Source organism: Lutra lutra, chromosome X (assembly GCF_902655055.1).
Source record: "Lutra lutra chromosome X, mLutLut1.2, whole genome shotgun sequence".
NCBI classification, from domain to species: Eukaryota; Metazoa; Chordata; class Mammalia; order Carnivora; family Mustelidae; genus Lutra; species Lutra lutra.
This window is the reverse complement of record NC_062296.1, coordinates 43273760-43298732: the sequence shown is the minus strand read 5'-3', so window position 1 is coordinate 43298732 and position 24973 is coordinate 43273760. Positions and strand designations below refer to the sequence as shown.

Below are 24973 nucleotides of genomic sequence, written 5' to 3'. Positions count from 1 at the left end.
AGAGGATTCCTCTAAGCAGAGAAAAGGCCAGAACCAAGGCCAGGGGAGGGTGATATGCAGACCCTCCCCAGTAATCAGAGAAGGGTAAACCCCAAGCGCAAAGAGGTGAAACAACTCACTAGTCGCGCCTCAGATTGGAGAGGACAGAGCTGAGTGATTAGGAGGTGCGCTCTGGGGCTCAGCTCGCAGACTGGTGGAGGGGGAGTTGGGAAGGGCGGAGGTGGGGGACAGGGTCAGGTAGAGCTCCCCACAGGCCGAAGCGGGTGGGGATGGGTGGGCAGAGAGCTCGCTGGTGACGCGGGGCCCTCACGTGACCTGGAGCTGCAGAGCGACGCAGCCTTCGGTGCAGTCGTCACTCGTGTCTGGGTACCGGTTCCCCGCTGTCCTGCGCCTGGCGGGCTGGCACTGGGCCCGAGGAAAACGGAGCAGGTAAGGGCACCGGGGCCTGCGCGCCGAGCCAGGGCGGCAGTGGTCGGCCTACCTCGGTAGCCAGTTCGGTGATGGGGGACAAAGAGGGTTTAAGTTCCAGGAGCCTTCTCTGTGATTCTCCCGAGTCCCCTCCCCCTGCCTCCGTCCGTGCGGGGGAACCTTGGGCTCTGACAGGGCAGATGGCTGGGGAGTGGGGGGCGGGGAAGTGTCTCTAGAGGGAAATGCACAGATTGAGATGTCCCATCCTCTCTGACTCTAATCGCTGACCGCACACGTCCGCCCAGCTTCCTGCTCATTTCAGTGGAAGGGACATGCCACCGTGGCATTTACAGAGAAAATGGTGGGCCTTGGTGACTGGACTGTGGAGTTGGTGGGGGTGGCGTCTGGGAATGCGGGGAGGGACGTTTGATAACCGGGATTCTGAATCCCGAAAGGTGGGTATTGGGATCTGTGTCCGGGGTGCTGGTGCAAGCACTCAGTGCCTTTACTTTCTCCTGTCAGTAGTTCCGTGTGGCACTGTTTGTGGCGAGGCAAGGGAAGAAGGAGAGAAGAAAACTGCACGGGATCTGTGGAGGTTAGTGTGAGCACACCCCGCCTCTGAACATTTGAAGTTCTTTAGGAATTCTCCTGCACAGGAACTTAGGCGCCGCTGTCTGGTTGGGACATGGGCTGGGGCTAACTAGGGGGGACTTTCCTTAAATCACGTTTACTTGCTAAGCTTAGGGTTTTTAACTTAAATTGTATGTTGAAGACCAGTAAAGACAACAAACTTTTACATGGATGCTTTCATTTGCACTTCAGGTACTATTAAGAAAGTACAAATTGTATTAAAGAACATTACTTGTTCTTTGAGATAGCCTTTGCTGGGAGGGATAGCGATTTTGCAGAAGAAAAAGCCTTCTCACTCCTTGTCTCTTCTGCTGGAGACTCCTAGAGATGGGTTTAAGGTGAAGTAGATGGCAGTAGGCTCTGTTTGATTCTAGAGTAGGGGATGGGGGGGCTCCATCTCTCTCTCCATTTTCCAGATTCCCCTGCCTGTCTGAGCACCTTGGTGAAGGAACTGATGGATTTTTGGGAGAAACCTTAGAATCCTACAGGTGGTTTTAAAATAATTTGCCCCTGTCTCTTCCCTTTTATTTCTCCTGCCCCCCTTTTACATGCTGCCCCTTTCAGTGCTGGGAAAACCCCAAGTTCTGCTTGCCAGAGAATGTGTCTCTAGATCTAGTAAAGCAGGTGCCGGAACCCCTGTTTTAGATGCTGGGATGTCACAAACACTCAACAGTTACCCTCCCCTTTTTCTCTGTTTGTTCCTAGGTCTTCTCCCATAGACCTACAGTAGGGCTGGAAGCCAGGGAAAGGGGGAAACTGGCCTGGAACCATGAAGGTTTGTGTGAAGGTGGGCAGCACCTGGGGATAACAAGAAGGTGAGCACAGAAGGTGGCTGAGACTTGAGAGGGTCTCAGTATGGTACTTCTGCCTCTCCTACACTCTCCCCCGTGTCCACAGTGTTGCTACATCCCTGCTGATTTCAGGGCAGGAAACAGGAAGCTTATTGGGGTAGGGGTGGGCTGGAGTGTGACTGAGAGAGGACTAGAAAGGAGGGCTTTCAAGATGGGACACAATAGCAAACTGGACATGGGATCTGCCAAGGCAGATACTGGGATCAGGGATCAGGGTGCTTGTGTGTTCTGTGAGGACTTGGTGTCTATTACCTCCCGTTTGTTTGCTTGTCCATAGATCTTCCTGCAGGTCTGCTGTAGGGCTTGAGATTACTGGAAGCAAAGAAACAAGGAGGAAATTACCCCTGATCAGTATAGACTGGTAAGAGGATGGGAACTGCCTGGGTAGACCTCTACAGTGGGCTGGTGGAGATTAGCGTGCATCCAGTGTGGTCAGTGTCCAGTCTGGAGGATCCTTTGCCTCTCCCTTTCCCACCATCCCTGTCATACTCTTGCCTGTATTTTGGTACAGAGAGTGGGGTGAACTGAGAGAGATAGAAAGGTAGTTTGATAATATGCCTGTCACATCAAGAACAAAATCTCCAGTACCATCTGTCCCTCCGTCTGTCTGTCTGTCTGTCTGTCTCTAGGTCCACAGATCTCATGAGTTAATAGATCTACTTTAGGGTATATCACCAACCAAGAGAAGGAAAGAGGAGGGAACTGCCTTGATCATTACAGGTTGGTATGAGGATGGGGACCTTCGGGAATGGTGATGAGAATAGGTCCAGTAAAAATCAAGGTCTGAGGGCTTCTCAGTTTCTCCCATTCATAGTTCCTCCCCCACCATCTTTTTCATTTTTCATTTGGTGTAAGAAAATGTGTGTGGATGTACCTTAGGGGAAAGTTGTTGGGTACTAGGGAAAATGGGAGGGGAGAAAATAAAAAGGATGGAGAGAGAGTTGGCTCATCATCCTCTTCTCACACCATGCACATCATCTCTACACTTTCCTGTCCTTCTGTGTATCTATCTGTATGAGGCACAAAGTAGAAGAGAAATTTTAGTCCATTTCCTTCCTCCACTTCTAGGTCCACCTCCAGTGGCAGCTGTAGTGGCCTTTAAGTGGCTGAAGACCAGCGCCCTCACAGGCCTACACCCAGACCTACTACCCTCTTTCCCCATCCTGATTTAGCCCCCTGTGCCTTGTTTGTGACTTTACTAGGGGTGATTACATGGGCCGCGTTCAGGAAGTGTGCTGGGTGACTGCAGGACTGGTGGTTTGGGCTGGTACCTGCTACTACCTTTACAGATTAACCAAAGGAAGAGTCCAGAGTGTGAGGACACTTGCCAAAAATGGGTCCAGGGTCAAGATGGGGACTGTGGTTGGGGTACAGAACCAGACCCTGGCCACAGGTGAAGCCATGGGTGGGACAGAGACTGAGACTAGACCCAAGGCCACATCTGGAGCAGAAGCTGAAACAGGAGGGAGGGCTGGGGCTGAAGTAGAGATTACCACCACTGCTAAAGCTAGACCCAAAGCTAGCTCTCAGGCCATGACAATGGCTGAGGCAAAGGCAGAGGCAGAGATACAATCTGAGGACAAAACAGTGGTCAGAAAAGTGGGCATGACAGAGGTAGTGACTTTGACTGAAGCCCAGGTCAAAGCTGGGGAAGTAGCTATGAAAGAAGCCGTGACCCAAACTGACTCTGAGGCTGGGAGAGTAGTCAGGAGAGAGGCTGTGACCCAGACCAAGGCTAAAGTTTGGCCACTGGCTGCCAGGGCAGAGACCAAGAAAGAAGTAATGACCCAGACCAAAGTGGAAGCTCATATACTGGCTGAAAAAGAGACGAACAGAGTGACAGTGACCCAGAGTGAGGCCTTAGGAGTGACCAGGGAGGTGGCCAAGATGGGTGCCATAAGTAAGACTGGAATTGTGGCTGAGACCAAGGCAAGAGCCCCAGAAGAGACTGTGAGTGTGGCCAAGAGTCAGTCTGAGGCCAGGCCTGGTAACACAGTTGATGCTAAGGGAAATCCTAATGCCTCATCCAGGGCAGAAGTTCAAGCGGACATGAGGTCCTGTACACCATCTCAGGCTGTAACCAAGAGCCAGGTCAACAACGTGCCTGCTGCTGGGGTTGAGGTCAAGGGGAAACACAAAACAGTGTCTCGGGCAGAGTCTAGGGCAGACACGAGGGCTTCTGTCCAGCCTCAGATTATAGCCAAGACCCAGGCTGAGGCTATGCATGGGGCAAAGGTTGATGCTGGGGCTAATACCAATGCCCTGTGTAAGGCAGGGGCAGATATGAGAGTTCCTATGCAACCTCAGACTGTGGCCAAGAAACAGGTCGAGACAGTGTTTGGTGCCAGGGTTGATGACAGGGGAAATACTGATGTCACATCTAAGGCAATGGCTGGAGCTGACATGAGGGCTGCTGCTCACCCTCAAGCTATAGCCAGTGCTCAGGCTGAGGCTACACTGGACACCAGGCTTAAAGGTAGAGGCAACTCCAGTGCTCTGTCTAAAACAGGGGCCAGGGCAAACCTGAGGGCCAGTTCCCAGGCTGAGGCCTTGCCTGATGCCAGGGTTAAGACCAGAGACAATCCCAATGCCATGTCTAAGATGGGGGCTGGGACAGACATGGAGCTCTATACACAGCCTCAGCCTGGGGCCAATGTCCAGGCTGATGCCTTGCCTGATGGCAGGATTAAGGCTAAAGGCAATGCCAACACCATGTCTAAGGAAGCGGCTGGGACAGACACAAAGGCACAGTCTCAGGCTTCCACCAAGAGCCAGGTTGAGACCTTACCTGGTACTAGAGGTAAGACAAGGGGAAAAGGCAAAAGCAAGCGTAAAGCAGGAGTCGGGATAGAAATGAAAACCAGCGTGCAGCCTCAGGTTGGGCCCAAGACCCACGCTGATGCTTTACCCGATTCCAGGGTTGATGGCAGGGGTGATCCTAACGCTATTTCTAGGTCAGGGGCTAAGGCAGAACTGAGGGCCTGTGGGCAGCCTCAGACTATGGCCAGTTCCCAGGGTGAGGCCTTGCCTGATGCCAAGAATAAGGTCAGGGGCAATTCCAATACTATGTCTAAGTCAGGAGCTGGACCAGATACAATGGGCTCTGCCCAGAATCATGCTGTGGCCACTTTCCAGGATGAAACATCACCTAAAACTAAGAATAAAGTCAAGGGCAATCCCAATGCTATGTCTGAGGTAGGGCCTGGGCCAGATTCAATATGTGCTGTCCAGCCTGAAACAGATACAGCAGGCTCTGCTCAGCCCCAGACTAAGGCCAGTTCGAAGGGTGAGGCCTTGTCTGGACCTAAGAATAAGGTCAGGGGCAATCCCAATGCTGTGTCTAAGGCAGGGACTGGGCCAGATACATTGGCCTCTGGACAGCTCCAGGCTGTGGCCAGTCCTCAGGGTGAAGCCTTGTCTGGTAATAAGAACAAAGTCAGGGGCAATCCCAATGTTGTGTCTAAGGCAGGGACTGAGTCAGATACGATGTGTTCTGCCCAGGATGAAACAGATACAACAGGCTCTGCCCAGCCCCAGGCTGTGGCCAGTTCCCATGGTGAAGCCTTGCCTGGTACTAAGAACAAGGTCAGAGGCACATCCAATGCCATCTCTAAGACAGGGGCTGGGCCAGATACATTGCGCTCTACCCAGCTCCAGGCTATGGCCAATGCCCAGGGTGAAGCCTTGCGTGGTACCAAGAATAAGATCAGAGACAAATCCAATTCTTTGTCTAAGGCAGGGGCTGGGCCAGATACAGTTGGCTCTGCCCAACTCCAGGCTGTGGCCAATGCCCAGGGTGAAGTCTTGTCTGGTACTAAGAATAAGGTCAGGGGCAATCCCAGTGCTGTGTCTAAGGCAGAGGCCAGGGCAGATGCAATGGGCACTGACCGGCCTCAAACAGATACAACAGGGTCTGCCCAGACCCTGGATATGGCCAATTCCCAAAGGGAATCCTTGCCTAGCATCAAGAATAAAGTTAAGGGTAAATCCAGTGCTGTGTCTAAAACAGGGGCTGGACTAGATACAGTCAACTCTGTCCAGCCTCAGGCTGTGGCCAGTTCTCAAGGTGAAGTCCTGCCTGGGACTAAGAGCAAGGTCAAGGGAAATTCCAGTGCTGTGTCTAAGATAGGGGCTGGGCCAGCTACAGTGGGATCTGCCCAGCTCCAGGCTGTGGCAAATGCCCAGGGTGAGGCCTTGCCTGGTGTCAAGAAAAAGGTCAAGGGCAACCCCAGTGCTTTGTCTAAAGCAGGAACTGGGCCAGATTTAGCAGGTTCTGCCCAACCTCAGGTTGTGGCCAATTCCCAGGGTGAAGTCTTGCCTGGGACTAAGAACAAGATCAGGGGAAATTCCAATGTTGTGTCTAAGACAGGGGCTGGGCCAAGTACAGTGGGCTCTGCCCAGCTCCAGGCTGTGGCCACTTCCCAGTGTGAAGCCTTGCCTGGTGTGAAGAATCAGGTCAGCAGCAATCCTAATGCTGTGTCTAGGGTAGAGGGCAGAGCAGATACAACAAGCTTTGCCAAGCTTCAGGATGAGTCCAAGGGTGAAGCCTTGCCTGGTGCCAGGACTAAGGTTCGATGTAATCTTAGTGCTTTGTCTAAAGCAGATACTGGGCCAGATACGGTGGGCTCTGCGCAGCCGCAAGCTGTGACCAGTTCTCAGGGTGAAGACTCATCTGGTACTAAGAATAAGGTCAAGGGCAATCCCAGTGCTGTGTGTAAGGGAGAGACCAGGGCAGATGCAGTGGGCTCTGCCGAGCTCCAAGTTGTGACCAGTTCCCAGGGTGAAGCCTTGTCTGGTAATAAGAGTAAGGTCAGGGGCAATTCCAAAGTTCTGTCTAAGGCAGAGGCCAGGGCAGATGTGACGGGCTCTGCTTGGCCTCAGGCTGTGGCCACTTCCCAGGGTGAAGTTTTTTCTGGTACTAAGAATGTCAGCGGCAATCCCAATGCTGTGTCGAAGGCAGAGGTTGGGGCAGATACAGTGGGCCCTGCCCGGCCTCAAACAGATACAATAGGCTCCCCCCAACCCCTGGCTGTGGCCAGTTCCCAGGGTGAAGTCTTAACTGGCCCTAAGAATAAGGTCTGGGGCACTCTCAGTGCTGCATCTAAAGCAGGAATTGGGCCAGATACAGTGGGTTTTGCCCATCCCCAGGCTGTGGCCAGTTCCCAGAGTGAAGCCTTGCCTAGTGTCAAGAATAAGGTCAGAAGCAATCCCAATGCTGTGTCTAAGGTAGAGGCCAGAGCAGATACAACAAGTTTTGCCCAGCCTCATGCTGTGTCTAATTCCCAAGGTGAAACCTTGTCTGCTGCCAGGAGTAAGGTCCAGGGCAATCCCAGTGCTACATCTAAGGCAGGCACTGGGCCAGATATAATGTGTTCAGCTCAGCCTCAAACAGATATAACAGGCACTGCCCAACCCCAGGCCATGTCTAATTCCCAAGGTGAAAACTTGCTTGGTGCCAGAAATAAGGTCAGGGACAATCTCAATGTGGTATTTAAGGCAAGGGATAGGCAAGATACAGTAGGCTCTCTTTCACCCCAGGCCGTGGCCATTTCTCAGGGTGAGGCCCTCCTTGGCGCCAGAAGTAAGGTCAGGGGAAATACCAATGCTGAGTCTAGGGTAGAGGCTGGGGCACGTATGATGGGCTCTGGCCAGCCTCAGTCTGCAGCCCGTTTCCAGAGTAAGATCTTGCCTGAGACAAAGGACAAGGCTATACCCAAGTCTGAGGCAGAAGCCACAGGAGATGAGGGTTATGCAAAGCCCAAGTCTGAGGCCATGCTCACTTCTGAGAGTGGGAGTGGGACAGGTACTCAGGCCTGCAGTAAGACTCGGCCTAGGGTCCATGACTATTACTGGAATGGGATTGGTATTGAGGATTGGATTGCTTCTGAACGATGGATCAAATTTAGGTTTCAGGCCAGGGATGGATACTGGGAGAATAGCATGTCCTGGGCTGATGATGAGAACGAAGCCAGTATTGAGTCCTGGAGTGGAGCTAGTCATAAGTCTGATATTAGGTCCTGGGCTGGAGCTAAGGCTGAGAATGAAGTTGGTTTTCCATCCTGGGCTGCAGCTGGGGACCAGGCCTGTGGGGGGCTCTGGGGTGGGAGTCAGGCCAGTGGGGGTTCTTTGTCAGAGGCTGGGGACATGGCCATTGGAGCATCCTGGATTGGGGCTGAGAACCAGGCCAGTGGGGGTTCTTGGGCTAGCACTGGGAACCAGGCTATTGGGGAGCCCTGGGCTGGAGGTCAGGCCAGTAGGGTGTCCTGGGCTGGGGAAGATGCCATTGGAGGGTCCTGGACTGGAGCTGAGGAACAGACCAGTGGAAGGTCCCAGGATGGTGCTGGAATTCAAGCTAATGGAGGGTCCTGGGCTGAAGCTAAACCTGGGAATGTGGCTAGTATTGGGTATTGGCCTGGGGATATGGACCAGGCTAGTGGAGGGTACTGGGTTGGGACTGGTGGTCTGTCTGGTGGATCCAAGCCTAGATTTGAGGATCAGGCCAGTGAAAATGTGACCTGGGCTGACACTGCAGACCAAGCTAGTGGAGGCTCCAGGCTGAGACCTATGGACCAGTCGGGTGGTGAGTCCTGGGCTAAGGCTGGGGAACAGGCCAGCAAAGGTTTTAAACCAGAGTTTGTGGACCAGTCTAGTGTTGGGTCCTGGACTAGCAGCATTGGGAATCAGGCCAGTGGAGGATTCTTGGTTGGGACTATGGAGCAGGCCAGTGACGACGGGTCCTGGGCTGGGACTAGTGATCAATCTGGTGGTGAGTCCAAGCCAAGATTTGAGGATCTGGCAAATGTAGAAGTGTCTTTGGCTAGGGTTGGTGGCCAGGCTGATGGAGGGCCTAGGTTGGGGCCTGAGGACCAGTCCAGTGGAAGGTCCTGGGGTGACTCTGGGGACCAAGCCAGTGGAGGGTTCTTGGTTGGGGCCATGGACCAGGCCAATGGAGGGACCTGGGCTGTACCTGGGGATCAGGCTGGTGGTGGGACAAAACCTAGATTTGAAGAGCAGGCAAGTGGAAGAGGGTCTTGGGCTGACAATGGGGGTCAGACTGGTGGAGGGTCTAGGCTGAGTCCCAGGGACCAGTCCATTGCAGATTCCTGGGCTGGCACTGGGGACCAGGCCAGTGAAGAATGTAGATCAGGGCCCGAGGGCCAGTCCAGTGGATGGTTCTGTGCTTGCAGTGAGAGTCAGTCTAATGCAAGTGGGTCCTGGGGTGGGTCTGGTGGCCAAGCTATTGGAGGATTTAGACTAGGGCCCATGGTCCCATCCAGTGGTGGGTCCTGGGCTGATACTGGAAGTTGGGTCAGTGGAAGGTCTTGGGGAGGGACTGGAGATCAAACTAGAAGCTGTCCCAAACCTGGATTTGAGGATCAAGCCAGTAAAGGAAGGTTCTGGTCTGGTGTTGAAGACCAGGCTGTTGGAGGGTCTAATTCAGGGCCTGCAAACCAGTCTAGTGGTGGGTCCTGGACTGGCACTGGGAGTCAGGTCAGTGGAAGGCCTTGGGCTGGGGCTGGGATTCAGGCTGATAGCTGTTCCAAACCTGGATTTGAGGACCCAGCAGGTAGAGAAGGCTCCCAGGCTGGCACTGGGGACCAGGCTAGTGGAAAATTGTGGGCTGGGTCTAGGCCTCATAATGAAGCCTGTAAAAGATCTAGGCTGGGGCTTGAGGACCAGGCAAGTGGAGGGACCTGGGCTAGGGCTGGTGGTGACCAGGCCAGTGGAAGACCCCAGATCAGTGCTGAGATGGAGGCCAACGAAAGATCCTGGTTTAGGACAGGGGGTGAGACTAGTACAGGGTCTTGCTTCAGGAGAGGGGAAGAGGCTGGTATTGTATCCAAACCTGGAGATAAAAATGAAGCCAATATTGAATCCCGATCAGGGGCTAAAGAAGAGGTCATCCTTAGTTCCAGATTTGGGGCTGAGGATAAGGCCAGTATTGGGTCCTGGGTCAGCTCTGAAGAGGCAGCCTGTATGGATTCCTTTGTGGGGGCTGAGGCTGGGGCTGAGGCAGAGGTCAGGAAGGAGTCTTGGCTCTGGGATGGAGATGCAGTCACTACGGGCTGTAGGCTTGGGGCTGAGGAAGAGGCTTGCATGGAGTCATGGATTTTGGCTGAGGATGTAGATGAGGATGAGCTAAGTAGAGCATCTAGCCCTGATATTGAGGAAATCAGTTTAAGGTCCTTGTTTTGGGCTGACAGTGAGAGGAGTAATGAGTTCAGACCCAAGAGGGAGAGAAATGTCAATTTTGAGTGTGGAGCTGGAGATAAGGCCAATGCCAAGGGTAAGCTTGAGGCACCAACTGCTGGTGGAGTTGATGAAAGGTCTTGGTTCTGGGATGGTAATGAAAACAGAAGTGAGGACAAATCTGCACCTAAGACTAAAGCCAAAAAGTCAGCTGAGTCAAGAGGCACATATCCATCCATGGTCCCTGGTGCAGGAATGGGGTCATGGGCAGGAGCCATGATCTGGACAGAAATGGAATTTCCATACCAAAGTAAGTCCTGCTTTCCACCTGAGGATGAGCTCAGAAAGCAGATCAGGTATGAGGAGAAAACTCAGCCCTGGACCTGTCGCTGTAAACGTGAAGCAAATATGGATCCACGAGAACTTGAAAAACTCATTTGCATGATTGAGATGACTGAAGATCCTTCTATTCATGAAATAGCTAATAATGCTCTTTATAACAGTCCTGAATATCCCTTTTCCCATGAAGTCATTCGTAATGCAGGTAGAATCTCAATTATTGAAAGTTTGCTCAATAATCCCTATCCTAGTGTTAGGCAGAAGGCTTTAAATGCACTGAATAACATCTCAGTGGCTGCTGAAAATCATAGGAAGGTGAAAACATACTTAAACCAAGTTTGTGAAGACACAGTCACCTATCCCTTGAATTCAAATGTACAGCTGGCTGGACTAAGACTGATAAAGCATTTGACTATTATTAGTGAATATCAGCATATGGTTACAAATTATATTTCAGAATTTCTTCGTTTGTTAACTGTGGGAAGTGGAGAAACGAAAGACCATATTTTGGGAATGCTTTTGAATTTCTCTAAAAATCCATCTATGACAAAAGACTTACTCATTGCCAATGCACCAACATCACTGATTAATATCTTTAGCAAGAAAGAGACAAAAGAGAATATTCTTAATGCTCTTTCACTATTTGAAAATATAAATTATCATTTTAAAAGAAGGGCAAAAGTATTTACCCAGGACAAGTTCAGTAAAAATTCCCTTTACTTCATATTCCAACGACCTAAAGCTTGTGCCAAGAAGCTCCGAGTCTTAGCAGCAGAGTACAGTGACCCTGAGGTGAAAGAAAGAGTTGAGCTATTATTAAATAAACTCTGATTAATTGTATGTTCCCAAACAAATCTGAGTAATATTTTGGTTTTGCAGTCTGGAAGTAATGCACATTGTAAATTGCATTACAACTTTGAAACTGATGTTACTTGTGATGGTTTGTAGCTGGATCACTTTATGGACATGAAATGTACTGAAAATACATGTGTTGACTATTACCTTGTCTGGATTGAGATATTTTTAGTATGCTTCATGAGCAGAAACTGACCTGATTCTTCATGAGTAAGGTAATTTTTGGTCCTTTGTGTGGACTTGTGTTTCTACATTTGAGACTATTTTTATGTTATCAATAAAGTTGTGTGTTTTAAGCAGAAAAAAAGAGACACATCTTTGTCCTTGAGTTTATGATCTATTTGGAAAGGCAAGATGTATGGAAACAAAAACAAAGTAACAAAACTGCAAGCCTCTGTCCAAATCCTTCCTGTCTGTGCAGAAATGTCTTCAGGCAGCAGTGCTCAGGCAAAGTTGTGCAGAGGAGGGGGATGTTTAAATAAGCTGGGCTTGAAGGATAGGATAAAAATGGGGCGGGAGAGCATTGGAGGAGGGTGGAGTGGTGGGAAGAAAGGCATGGAGGTGGGAATCCCAATCCAGAGAGGAGGCTGGCCTGCCTGAAGTTCCAAGTGCGGGGAGAGGAATGACGGGAAATGTAATCCATCAGTCTGGGAGAACCCCTTCATGCAGGATCCCTGATTGCTAAACCTGGGTATTTGAATGTTACTCCTTCCACCCCTGGGAGGCCCCAAACCTTCTGTGCCCAGAGGAATGAAAACAAAAGGAAAAGGATGTAGCTGATTTGTGTGCAGGTTGGGTCAGATTTGGGATGGGGAAAGGAGTGGCCACTGGAGATTGGAACACCAGTTAGGAAGTCACTGCCATGGTCCAGTCATGAGATGATAGAAGTGTGAGACTTCACTACTGGCCACAGGAATGGCAAGGGGAGGAAGGAAGTGAGAGACTCTTTGAACAAAGAAGTGATGGAACATATCTTGAGGGCATACAGAGAGGAACAATTTTATTTTAGGGTCCTGGTAGCACTTCATTGGAAAACACTCTCTTTCTTGGCCAAATCTGGTGTCTATATCAGTAAATACATTAGTTATTTTTTGAAATAATAAGAAAGTATAATAGAAGAAAGAACAATATTTAGTGCTTCTATCAGGTTTCATTTAGAAGGTTGACTAAGGCAGGGCCTTTATGGGATCATTGAGAGTGGTATTGGCATCAATACTGTAGAAGAACCACCTCTCTCCCACCCTAGAGTGTGGTGAGGGTGTGGTGGGAGGGGCGCTCTCAAACTGGGCTGGTAGGAGCATACATCCGTACAAGGTCCATTTGGGTACTTGTTTCAGAAGTCTTTAAGATGTGTGTGCTCTTTGAGCCAGTAATCCCACTTGTAGAAATTTATCTATAGAAAACGATCAAATAATTGGATTGTACAAAGCTGTGCGTCTTCATAGTGTTTGAAGAGTGAAAACATGTGAATGACCCAAGGGCCTCAAAATAGGCACTTGGCTAGACAAATTAGGGTGTGTCTACACATTGAAACATTTTGTAGCAATTGAAAAGGGTGATAGGCATCTACATTTATTTACTTGGAAACAAATTAGCATATAATCTTAAGGGGGAAAATAGGCTACAAGAGAACATGCTGTACTTTTTATAAAGAAAAAGTATATATATTCAACTATCTCATATATAAGCTTTGGTGTATACTCTGAGAATGTTAGTAGTGTCCTATGGGTGTTAGATTAATGGGTAATTTTACCTGTTTTTTACTCACTTGTATTTTCTGATTTTTATACAATACACAACAGGAGTTTTGCATAATTTACCAAGAGGAAGTGGATGGATTTGGGCTAAGCAGACCTGTCAGTAGCATTTCAGGGAACCAGAGCAAAAGTATAAATAAATAGAGGCTCACATACTGGTGTCTAGCTATTTGGAAGGCATAAATTAAAATTTTAGTAAATAAATAAATATTTAAATAAAATTGTAAATATACATGTATATGTTTGACAATTTAAATCCTATCCACCATTTTATTTATTTATTTATTTTTATTGGTGGGTTCAGAAGTCATTTCTTTTTTTTTTCTTTTTTATAAACATATATTTTTATCCCCAGGGGTACAGGTCTGTGAATCGCCAGGTTTACACACTTCACGGCACTCACCATAGCACATACCCTCCCTAATGTCCATAACCCAACCCCCCCAACCCCTCTCCCCCATCAACCCTCAGTTTGTTTTGTGAGATTAAGAGTCACTTATGGTTTGTCACCCTCCCAATATCATCTTGTTTCATTTACTCTTCTCCTACCCCCTTTACCCCCCATGTTGCATCTCCTCTCCCTCATATCAGGGAGATCATATGATAGTTGTCTTTCTCCGATTGACTTATTTCGCTAAGCATGATACCCTCTAGTTCCATCCACGTCATCGCAAATGGCAAGATTTCATTTCTTTTGATGGCTGCATAGTATTCCATTGTGTATATATACCACATCTTCTTTATCCATTCGTCTGTTGATGGACATCTAGGTTCTTTCCATAGTTTGGCTATTGTAGACATTGCTGCTATAAACATTTGGGTGCACGTGCCCCTTCGGATCACTACGTTTGTATCTTTAGGGTAAATACCCAGTAGTGCAATTGCTGGGTCATAGGGTAGTTCTATTTTCAACATTTTGAGGAACCTCCATGCTGTTTTCCAGAGTGGCTGCACCAGCTTGCATTCCCACCAACAGTGTAGGAGGGTTCCCCTTTCTCCACATCCTCGCCAGCATCTGTCATTTCCTGACTTGTTAATTTTAGCCATTCTGACTGGTGTGAGATGGTATCTCATTGTGGTTTTGATTTGTATTTCCCTGATGCAGAGTGATATGGAGCACTTTTTCATGTGTCTGTTGGCCATCTGGATGTCTTCTTTGCAGAAATGTCTGTTCATGTCTTCTGCCCATTTCTTGATTGGATTATTTGTTCTTTGCGTATTGAGTTTGCTAAGTTCTTTATAGATTTTGGACACTAGCCCTTTATCTGATATGTCGTTTGCAAATATCTTCTCCCATTTTGTCAGTTGTCTTTTGGTTATGTTAACTGTTTCCTTTGATGTGCAAAAGCTTTTGATCTTGATAAAATCCCAATAGTTCATTTTTGCCCTTGCTTCCCTTGCCTTTGGCGATGTTCTTAGGAAGATGTGGCTGCGGCTGAGGTCGAAGAGGTTGCTGCCTGTGTTCTCCTCAAGGATTTTGTTGGATTCCTTTCTCACATTGAGGACCTTCATCCACTTTGAGTCTATTTTCATGTGTGGTGTAAGGAAATGATCCAATTTCATTTTTCTGCATGTGGCTGTCCTATTTCCCAACACCATTTATTGAAGAGGCTGTCTTTTTTCCATTGGACATTCTTTCCTGCTTTGTCGAAGATTAGTTGACCATAGAGTTGAGGGTCTATTTCTGGGCTCTCTATTCTGTTCCATTGATCTATATGTCTGTTTTTGTGCCAGTACCATGCTGTCTTGATGATGACAGCTTGGTAATAGAGCTTGAAGTCCGGAATTGTGATGCCACCAACTTTGGCTTTCTTTTTCAATATTCCTTTGGCTATTCGAGGTCTTTCCTGGTTCCATATAAATTTTAGGATTATTTGTTCCATTTCTTTGAAAAAAATGGATGGTACTTTGATAGGAATTGCATTAAATGTGTAGATTGCTTTAGGTAGCATAGACATTTTCACAATATTTATTCTTCCAATCCAGGAGCATGGAACATTTTTCCATTTCTTTGTGTCTTCCTCAATTTCTTTCATGAGTACTTTATAGTTTTCTGTGTATAGATTCTTAGTCTCTTTGGTTAGGTTTATTCCTAGGTATCTTATAGTTTTGGGTGCAATTGTAAATGGGATGGACTCCTTAATTTCTCTTTCTTCTGTCTTGTTGTTGGTGTAGAGGAATGCAACTGATTTCTGTGCATTGATTTTATATCCTGACACTTTACTGAATTCCTGTACAAGTACTAGCAGTTTTGGAGTGGAGTCTTTTGGGTTTTCCACATATAGTATCATATCATCTGTGAAGAGTGATAGTTTGACTTCTTCTTTGCTGATTTGGATGCCTTTAATTTCCTTTTGTTGTCTGATTGCTGAGGCTAGGACTTCTAGTACTGTGTTGAATAGCAGTGGTGATAACGGACATCCCTGCCGTGTTCTTGACCTTAGCGGAAAAGCTTTCAGTTTTTCTCCATTGAGAATGATATTTGCGGTGGGTTTTTCATAGATGGCTTTGATAATATTGAGGTATGTGCCCTCTATCCCTACACTTTGAAGAGTTTTGATCAGGAAGGGATGCTGTACTTTGTCAAATGCTTTTTCAGCATCTATGGAGAGTATCATATGGTTCTTGTTCTTTCTTTTATTAATGTGTTGTATCACATTGATTGATTTGCGGATGTTGAACCAACCTTGCAGTCCCGGAATAAATCCCACTTGGTCGTGGTGAATAATCCTTTTAATGTACTGTTGAATCCTATTAGCTAGTATTTTGGTGAGAATTTTTGCATCTGTGTTCATCAAGGATATTGGTCTGTAGTTCTCTTTTTTGATGGGATCCTTGCCTGGTTTTGGGATCAAGGTGATGCTGGCCTCATAAAATGAGTTTAGAAGGTTTCCTTCCATTTCTATTTTTTGGAACAGTTTCGGGAGAATAGGAATTAATTCTTCTTTAAATGTTTGGTAGAATTCCCCTGGGAAGCTGTCTGGCCCTGGTCTTTTGTTTGTTTGGAGATTTTTGATGACTGTTTCAGTCTCCTTACTGGTTATGGGTCTGTTCAGGCTTTCTATTCCTTCCTGGTTCAGTTGTGGTAGTTTATATGTCTCTAGGAATGCATCCATTTCTTCCAGATTGTCAAATTTGTTGGCATAGAGTTGCTCATAGTATGTTTTATAATTGTCTGTATTTCTTTGGTGTTGGTTGTGATCTCTCCTCTTTCATTCATGATTTTATTTATTTGGGTCCTTTCTCTTTTCTTTTTGATAAGTCTAGCCAGGGGTTTTTCAATCTTATTAATTCTTTCAAAGAACCAGCTCCTAGTTTTGTTGATTTGTTCTATTGTTTTTTTGATTTCTATTTCATTGATTTCTGCTCTGATCTTTATGATTTCTCTTCTCCTGCTGGGTTTAGGGTTTCTTTCTTGTTCTTTCTCCAGCTCCTTTAGGTGTAGGGTTAGGTTGTGTACCTGAGACCTTTCTTGTTTCTTGAGAAAGGCTTGTACGGCTATATATTTTCCTCTCAGGACTGCCTTTGTTGTGTCCCACAGACTTTGAACCGTTGTGTTTTCATTACCATTTGTTTCCATGAATTTTTTAAATTCTTCTTTAATTTCCTGGCTGACCCATTCATTCTTTAGAAGGATGCTGTTTAGTCTCCATGTATTTGGGTTCTTTCCAAATTTCCTCTTGTGATTGAGTTCTAGCTTCAGAGCATTGTGGTCTGAAAATATGTAGGGAATGATCCCAATCTTTTGATACCAGTTGAGACCTGATTTAGGACCTAGGATGTGATCTATTCTGGAGAATGTTCCATGTGCACTAGAGAAGAATGGGTATTCTGTTGCTTTGGGATGAAAAGTTCTGAATATATCTGTGATGTCCATCTGGTCCAGTGTGTCATTTAAGGCCTTTATTTCCTTGTTGATCTTTTGCTTGGATGATCTGTCCATTTCAGCGAGGGGAGTGTTAAAGTCCCCTACTATTATTGTATTATTGTTGATGTGTTTCTTTGATTTTGTTATTAATTGGTTTATATAGTTGGCTGCTTCCACGTTAGGGGCATAGATATTTAAAATTGTTAGATCTTCCTGTTGGACAGATCCTTTGAGTATGATATAGTGTCCTTCCTCATCTCTTATTATAGTCTTTGGCTTAAAATCTAATTGATTTGGTATAAGGATTGCCACTCCTGCTTTCTTCTGAGGTCCATTAGCATGGTAAATTCTTTTCCACCCCCTCACTTTAAATCTGGAGGTGTCTTCGGGTTTAAAATGAGTTTCTTGTAGGCAACATATAGATGGGTTTTGTTTTTTTATCCATTCTGATACCCTTTGTCTTTTGATTGGGGCATTTAGCCCATTAACATTCAGGGTAACTATTGAGAGATATGAATTTAGTGCCATTGTATTGCCTGTAAGGTGACTGTTATTGTATATTGCTTCTGTTCCTTTCTGATCTACTACTTTTAGGCTCTCTCTTTGCTTAGAGGACCCCTTTCAATATTTCCTATAGAGCTGGTCTGGTGTTTGCAAATTCTTTCAGTTTTTGTTTGTCCTGGAAGCTTTTAATCTCTCCTTCTATTTTCATTGATAGCGTAGCTGGATATAGTATTCTTGGCTGCATGTTTTTCTCATTTAGTGCTCTGAATATATCATGCCAGCTCTTTCTGGCCTGCCAGGTCTCTGTGGATAAGTCTGCTGCCAATCTAATATTTTTACCATTGTATGTTACAGACTTCTTTTCCCGGGCTGCTTTCAGGATTTTCTCTTTGTCGCTAAGACTTGTAAATTTTACTACTAGGTGATGGGGTGTGGACCTATTCTTGTTGATTTTGAGGGGGGTTCTCTGCACCTCCTGGATTTTGATGCTTGTTCCCTTTGCCATATTGGGGAAATTCTCTCCAATAATTCTCTCCAATATACCTTCTGCTCCCCTCTCTCTTTCTTCTTCTGGAATCCCAATTATTCTAATGTTGTTTCATCTTATGGTGTCACTTATCTCTCGAATTCTCCCCTCATGGTCCAGTAGCTGTTTGTCCCTCTTTTGCTCAGCTTCTTTATTCTCTGTCATTTGGTCTTCTATATCGCTAATTCTTTCTTCTGCCTCATTTATCCTAGCAGTGAGAGCCTCCATTTTTGATTGCTCCTCATTAATAGCTTTTTTGATTTCAACTTGGTTAGATTTTAGTTCTTTTATTTCTCCAGAAAGGGCTTTTATATCTCCCGAGAGGGTTTCTCTAATATCTTCCATGCCTTTTTCGAGCCGGGCTAGAACCTTTAGAATCTTCATTCTGAACTCTAGATCTGACATATTACCAATGTCTGTATTGATTAGGTCTCTAGCCTTCAGTACTGCCTCTTGTTCTTTTCTTTGTGTTGAATTTTTCCGCCTTGTCATTTTGTCCAGATAAGAGTATATGAAGGAGCAAGTAAAATACTAAAAGGGTGGCAACTACCCCAGGAAAATATGCTTTAACCAAATCAGAAGAGATCCCAAATCGTGAGGGGGGAGAAAGGGGATAAAAAGGGGTTCAGAAAGAAAAAAAAAGAAACAATTAAGAAAATGAATAAAGAAAAAATATTAAAAAAATATGTATATTAGATAAACTAGTTAAAAAACGTTAAAAAAGAAAAGGGTAAAATTTTAAAAATTAGCAGAAGAAGAGAAAAAAATTGAAAAAGAAAAAAAAATTAAATTACCTGCAAGGCTAAAGAATCATGGGGAGAAAGCCATGAGTTCTGTGCTTTGCTTTCTCCTCCTCTGGAATTCCGCTGCTCTCCTTGGTCTTGAAACTGCACTCCTTGGTAGGTGAACTTGGTCCTGGCTGGGTTTCTTGTTGATCTTCTGGGGGAGGGGCCTGTTGTAGTGATTCTCAAGTGTCTTTGCCCCAGGCAGAATTGCACCACCCTTACCAGGGGCCGGGCTGAGTAATCACTCAGGTTTGCTTTCGGGAGCTTTTGTTCCCTGAGCGCTTTCCGTAGAGTTCCAGAGGGCAGGAATGAAGATGGCGGCCTCCTAGTCTCCGGCCCCGAGGAGCTGAGAGCTCAGGACCCCACTCCTCAGTGCGCCCTCAGAGAACAGCGCCCAATTACTCCCTTCACACTGGCCTCCGGCTGTGCTTCGAGCTGACCAAGTCTGCAACCGGTTCAAGGTAACCCCGAGCTGAGAGCTCACTCCTCATTTCTGTCTCTGTAGCTGGCTTCCCCGTTCTAATACCTGTAAGCTCCGCAACACTCAGACACCCCCAATCCTTCTGTGTTCCTTCGGGACCTGAGGCCAAGCTGACCCCGCGTGGGCTTCACCCTGGTTAAGCCTCCGGAGGGATGTCCCTCAGCAGAACAGACTTTTAAAAGTCCTGATTTTGTGCTCCGTTGCTCCACCGCTTGCCGGAAGCCGGCCCCTCCCCCCACGGTCTATCTTCCCGTCGCTTTGGATTCACTTCTCCGCCAGTCCTACCTTTCAGAAAGTGGTTGATTTTCTGTTTCTAGAATTGCTGTTCTTCTTTTCTTCGATCTCTTGTTGGATTTGTAGGTGTTTGCAATCTTTAGATAAGCTATCTAGCTGATCTCCTGCTACCTGAAGTAGTCTCAGCCTGCTACTTCTCTGCCATCTTGACCCCCCCCATTCACCATTTTGAAAGTAAAACTGTTGTCAATTCTATTATTCAATGGCCACTAAATTTCTAGTGGAAAAAATGATGTCATGCTTGTAGTAGATCCTGCAATCTGCTGCCCTAATCCCCCTTCAGGAGCAAAAAGGTTATTATTTAGTTGCTAGGAGTGCTGCCAACAGACAGCCCTCAGCTGTCATCCCTTTTCAGGAATTGCCTGAACTGGAAAGTCACCTCCCCGAAGGTCATGTCTTCTTCCTGGGGTACTTCCATCCAATGGCTGATTACCATGGCCTTCTTGCCACAAAAGGGACAGCTTAACTTCTCCCTCTGTCCAATCCTGCTTCCTTCTCTTCCCTTCCACAGATTTTGATCTCAAGAGCACTCCCTAATAAAAGCCCTTCATGCTGAATTCTGAGCCTGCTCTCCAGGAAGCCAACCTACAACAGTTGGTATGAGGAGTAGTTCAGGAAAGCATACACTGTGGTGAAATTTTGGAGATTAATCACCTGCTTCCCAGCTGGCAATGAGGACCCCATCGCTGATGGTAGGTGGAATAGAGAAGCATCTGGATCAAGTGACAGAGGAATTATTAGAGCTTTCACTGACAGCGAACTGGGATGGCACTGGTGGAAGGGAATGCATTAGCTGGTTCTATATACCAGAATTTTGAGAAATATGTGGGAAATATTAACTATAAGGAAGTCCAGAAAATTGGATAGCTATTTCTATGCCTGACTTCTAGAAAAAAATAATGAAAAGCCAAATTAAATTAGTCAACAATTAAATGCTATATGTGAAAGCCAGAGGATTTCATTAATAGCATATAAAGAGGCCCTCATCTTTCCCAGGTAGAGGGTAGAGAAATCTGAGGCCCAGGCCCAGTACTTACTGAAAGCAAGCTTCGAAGAAAGTTAAAATCCCAACTAAGAAAAGTGCTATGCCAAGATCAGGGCCCTGGTTAGGAAGGAATGGGACCCTGACACATGGGATGGGGACTTCTGGATTGACATCCCTAAAACTCTTATATCCTTAGATTTTCCTGGAGACCTTGAGCATTCAGAAGTGTCCCACTCCTTCCTATTAAGGGCTAGTGCTTCACCTTGTTTGATCCTGTAAAGCCCTTTCTCCTGTAAGATAATATGCGTTTCCCTCAGAATCTGCCCCACTTCTCATCTTGGCCCCTGGGCCTATATATAAAGTTAAGTCACAGCATAACTTCACTGGGGTTGTCCTGGGCCTAAGAAGGAAGGAAAGGGACTACCCCAGGAAGAAGGTATAGGACCTAGTCAGCGTGTACTAGCAGGTACTGAGGGGGAAGCATGGGACTGAATTCTGAGGACCTTGATCAGGGGAGCTGGAATATAAAATTGAATAAGGGAAAATTAATTCTTTTGTGAGTTCTCTCCCAAAATACGGTATTTAACACCCTGGGAAGGACCCCAGGAGATCATGTGAACTCAACACTAGAACAGCTTCTCAGAGTGCAGGAAAAAAAAAAAAGAATTAAGAGAAGTATAAATGCCCAAGTTGTCATAACAGAGGGAAGAGAAAGGATTAAAGGCTCAGGAAAGTGGGAGTGATAGAATAAATATATTATGTATGTCCAGAAAATCCTCTGGAAGACTGTATTCTGCAGGAGGACCCAAAGGCACACTATTTACTAAAGCTATAAGGAAGGCACTGGTGAGAGGAATGGCAGCATTGCTAAGATGTTCAGAGTAGGAGAGGATGTTAGAGAATGGGGATCACTGACAGAAATGGTGATGGCCTGAAACTATAGAGGCAGGATGACTGCACATAACCATCACAAGTCTGGTGGATGCAAATACCATAATGCACTATAGGGTCAGAGTGATAGGTGGGGGCAAAGGGGGTTGATCCTCAGAGAGCTGTGGGGATGGTTAATAGAATACAGTGCACCTGGTGAATAGATGGTTAAGAGGTAGTTAGTAGACTACATGGTCAATATAACACAGTGCCCTGGGGAAAATAAGAAGCCAAGAGTCTGTATTCAACATGAACCACCAAAAGAAATAAAAGATGGTCAGGAGCCTGAAGGATGGTGCCTCAGTAAAAAGTCACAATTCCTTGCTCAGCTTCTGATCCTAAGTTGGTTTTTGAACCAGGGTGCACTGCTTGAAGGAGAGGCTGGGGTGACTTGGAAGAAGAACCCTATAACATACATGTAGTCATGATTATTTCTCTAGTCCTTCTATTTATGCATGTAACTGTATGCAGGGGAAAGAAGAATACCCAAACATTTTGAGGACCAATGGACACTGGTTATGAGTTGATATACCCAGTATACCCAGAGATCTAAAATGTCATTTTGTCCCCCTTCTTAGATTAAGGGCAGACAGGAGCCTGGTATTTAATGGACTCCTGGCCTGTGCTGGGTTCACAGTGGATCCACTGGGTTCACAAACCTACCTGAAGGGCTATATTCCTGATCTCTGAATGTATCATTGAATAGATATTTTGGTATTTCCTACATCGGCTTCCTGACCTGTGGAGTCAGAGCTCTTTGTAGATGAAAAGCAGAAGTTTCTGAAACTGCCCTCACCCTCCCTGGCCAGGATAATAAATGAAAGCATATAGCATCTTGGGGAGGATGGCAGAAGTGAGTGCCACCTTTGAAGACCTAAGGGATGCTGGGATGTGGTCCCCATCATATCTACATTTAATGCACCAGTTTGGGCCCATAAAATGTAGGCAGAGCCTGGTAGATGACAGACATTGCAAACTCAACCAAGTAGTGATACAAGTGCAGCCACTGTGTCAGATATAATATCTTTGCTAAAGCAGAATAACATGAACTTAGATACCTAGTAATTAGCTATTGATTTGGAAAATGTAGTTTGCTATCCCTGTCAGAATAAAACATCAGAAAAAGTTCATATTCATATAGAATAGATTACAGTATACATTTATAGTTTTTCCTCAAAGGTCTACTAATTCTCCTGTCCTCTGTCCTATTATAGTCTGGAGATATCTGGACCATTTGAATACAATACTACTAGTCCACTATATTGATGACATCATGCTAATTGGACCAAAATGAATAAGAAGTGGTTAGCATGTTGGAGGATTTGGTGAGGCATATGTACACCCCATTATAGGAGATAAGCCCTACAAAGATCATGGGCTGGCTACATTAAGTGCAGGTTTTTGAGGTTGAATAACCCAGGGGTCATGCCAGGAGATCACCTCCTAAATTAAAGGACAAATTATTGCACACATTATTTCCCACAAAGTAGGAAACTCAACATCTGGCAAGCTTCTTCAGATTCTGGAAAAAGCACATTTCACACCTGGAATTACTGTTTCTACCCATATACTGGGTGACACAAAAAGCTGCCAGCTTTGAGTGGAGCCTAGAGCAAGAGAAGGTCCCATAGCAGGTCCAGGCTGTGGTTTCAAGTAGTCCTGTCACTTGCTCCGTACAATGGAGAGGCCCTATGGCATTAGAGGTATCTGTGTTGGCAAAAGGTGCCACAGGAAGTTTTTGATAAGCCCCAGTGGGGAGGTCAGAACTTAGTCCAGAATTTAGGTTCTGGAGCAAACCATGCCATGTATAGTGGAAAATTATATATCTTAAAAACAGCTCCTCACATGCTACTGCATCCTGATAGAGAAAGAATGCCTGGCCATAGGACATCAAGCTAAAACTTGTCCATCATGAACTGAATGCTGTCAGATCCACCAAGGTGTAAGGGTGGGCAGGCCCAGCAACAAGATGGAAGTTTTATACACAGGATCAAGCACAAGCAGGACTGGAGAATACAAGCACCTACACAGTCAGCAAGAGCAGATCCTCCATGATAGCAGATCCTCCACTAATGCACTAGCATCATTCATTCACCATACACCTGTGGTCCCTTGGGAGATCCCTCTTTTTTTTTTTAAGATTTTATTTATTCATTTGAGAGAGAGCGAGAGAGAGAGCACGAGCGCACAAGCGGGGTGAGGGGTGAGGGGCAGAGGGAGAAGCAGACTCCCCGCTGAGTGGGGAGCCTGATGTTGGGTTCCAGGATCATGATCTGAGTTGAAGGCAGACGCTTAACCAACTGAGCCACCCAGCAAGTATAGCAACACCAGCATGAGAAAGACAAGGTGACCAGGAATGAGGGTCTGGTCACCAGGTCTTTGCCACCAGGCAAACCACCAAGACCTTAAGACTGATGGAGATCTGTAATTGTCAGTGGAAGGGGAAGATGATTATTTGCAGCTTTGAGACCAGCTGCAGTATTGAGGGTTGTAGTTTGTCCTAAGTTTCTCCTAGGAAGAGAGAGACCCATCAGACTCCTGGAAGAGCTGATCCCAGAACATAGTGAAATGGATGTGGGAGGCTCAAGGGGTGGACTGTGGTGGATACTGCAATACCTTTCCCAGAGCTCCCTTTAACAATTAAGGCCTTATTACTTCAGTTGTTAGGAATGCTGCCATCAGAGAGTCCTTGGCTGCCAGCCTTCTTACAGGATTGCATTCGCTGAGAGTTATCTTATTTCAGATCACATCCCATTCTCAGGATGACCCACATCCAGTGACTCATTTATGCTGTGTACAGAGGCCTGGCCATCTTGCCTCTAACTGAGATAGTTTTGGAGTTTCATTCTGTCTTCATAATTCACTCTGAAGTATGCTGAGGCATTCTGTCGATAGTGCACTAAATTTGATTTCTCCCGTTTTTCATTTCTGCTGCTTTCCTCCCTTTCTTTCCATAAGTATCGATCCCAGGAGCACTTCTCAATAAACGTTCTATACTCTAATCTTTGTCTCAGAATCTGCTTCCTGGAACATCCAATCTGTGACAATGCCTTAGACATGCTATATCTATCTGTCTGACTATCATATGTCTGTCTGTCTATCTAATCTATCCACCCTAAAATTGAGATTAATACAGTTGTTTAATATTGTGAAATGTTCTTTAGCCTCTCTGTGCAACTGTTGCAAATACTGCACTAATTTTTAACCTCTGGAGCTGCAGACTGGGAAATAAAGACAGGCAAGAAAATGGGCACTACTGGGAAATGATAGTTTGTTAAACAAAAACCTATTGCATTCATGTATCTGAGAAGGCTTTGACAAATTAGCTTGTTTTTTCTCTTCCATAAGTGCTTCCACTGCTTGAATCTTCCCTGCCTTCTGAAATAATGTCTGTCTCTTGGGTCAGCAGTGGCACAATCCACAAATGGTCATGGCATTTGGACACAGTTGCCTTTTATTTAGAAGACAGGGAAACAGATGTGGAGAAGCACGTTCCTGGAGCCTGAACAGTACTAGTCAAAGTGCAGATGTTTGGGTTTATAAGTTGTACTGTGCCAACAAGGAGCACCA

General features: G+C 46.1%; 1 protein-coding gene across 6 annotated transcripts; it reads left to right on the top strand.

Moving 5' to 3' along the window:
• The first annotated feature begins 298 nt into the window (after positions 1 to 298).
• ARMCX4 (armadillo repeat containing X-linked 4) lies at positions 299 to 22755 on the top strand. 6 transcript variants are annotated; one of them, XR_007124798.1, is made up of 8 exons: positions 386 to 429; positions 931 to 1003; positions 1455 to 1526; positions 1744 to 1853; positions 2167 to 2250; positions 2519 to 2609; positions 20000 to 20180; positions 22618 to 22755. XR_007124798.1 is itself a non-coding variant. In XM_047716138.1 (7 exons), the coding sequence occupies exon 7, from the start codon at positions 3102 to 3104 to the stop codon at positions 11247 to 11249; it is 8148 nt and encodes a 2715-aa protein (XP_047572094.1). In that variant the 5' UTR covers positions 386 to 429; positions 931 to 1003; positions 1455 to 1526; positions 1744 to 1813; positions 2167 to 2250; positions 2519 to 2609; positions 2958 to 3101; the 3' UTR covers positions 11250 to 11776. The 6 variants fall into 6 exon arrangements, 5 of the variants coding, with proteins under 5 accessions (XP_047572093.1, XP_047572094.1, XP_047572092.1 ...); XM_047716138.1 differs by lacking the exons at positions 20000 to 20180; positions 22618 to 22755 and adding an exon at positions 2958 to 11776 and having other exon boundaries at positions 1744 to 1813; XM_047716136.1 differs by lacking the exons at positions 20000 to 20180; positions 22618 to 22755 and adding an exon at positions 2958 to 11776.
• Positions 22756 to 24973: the final 2218 nt, after the last annotated feature.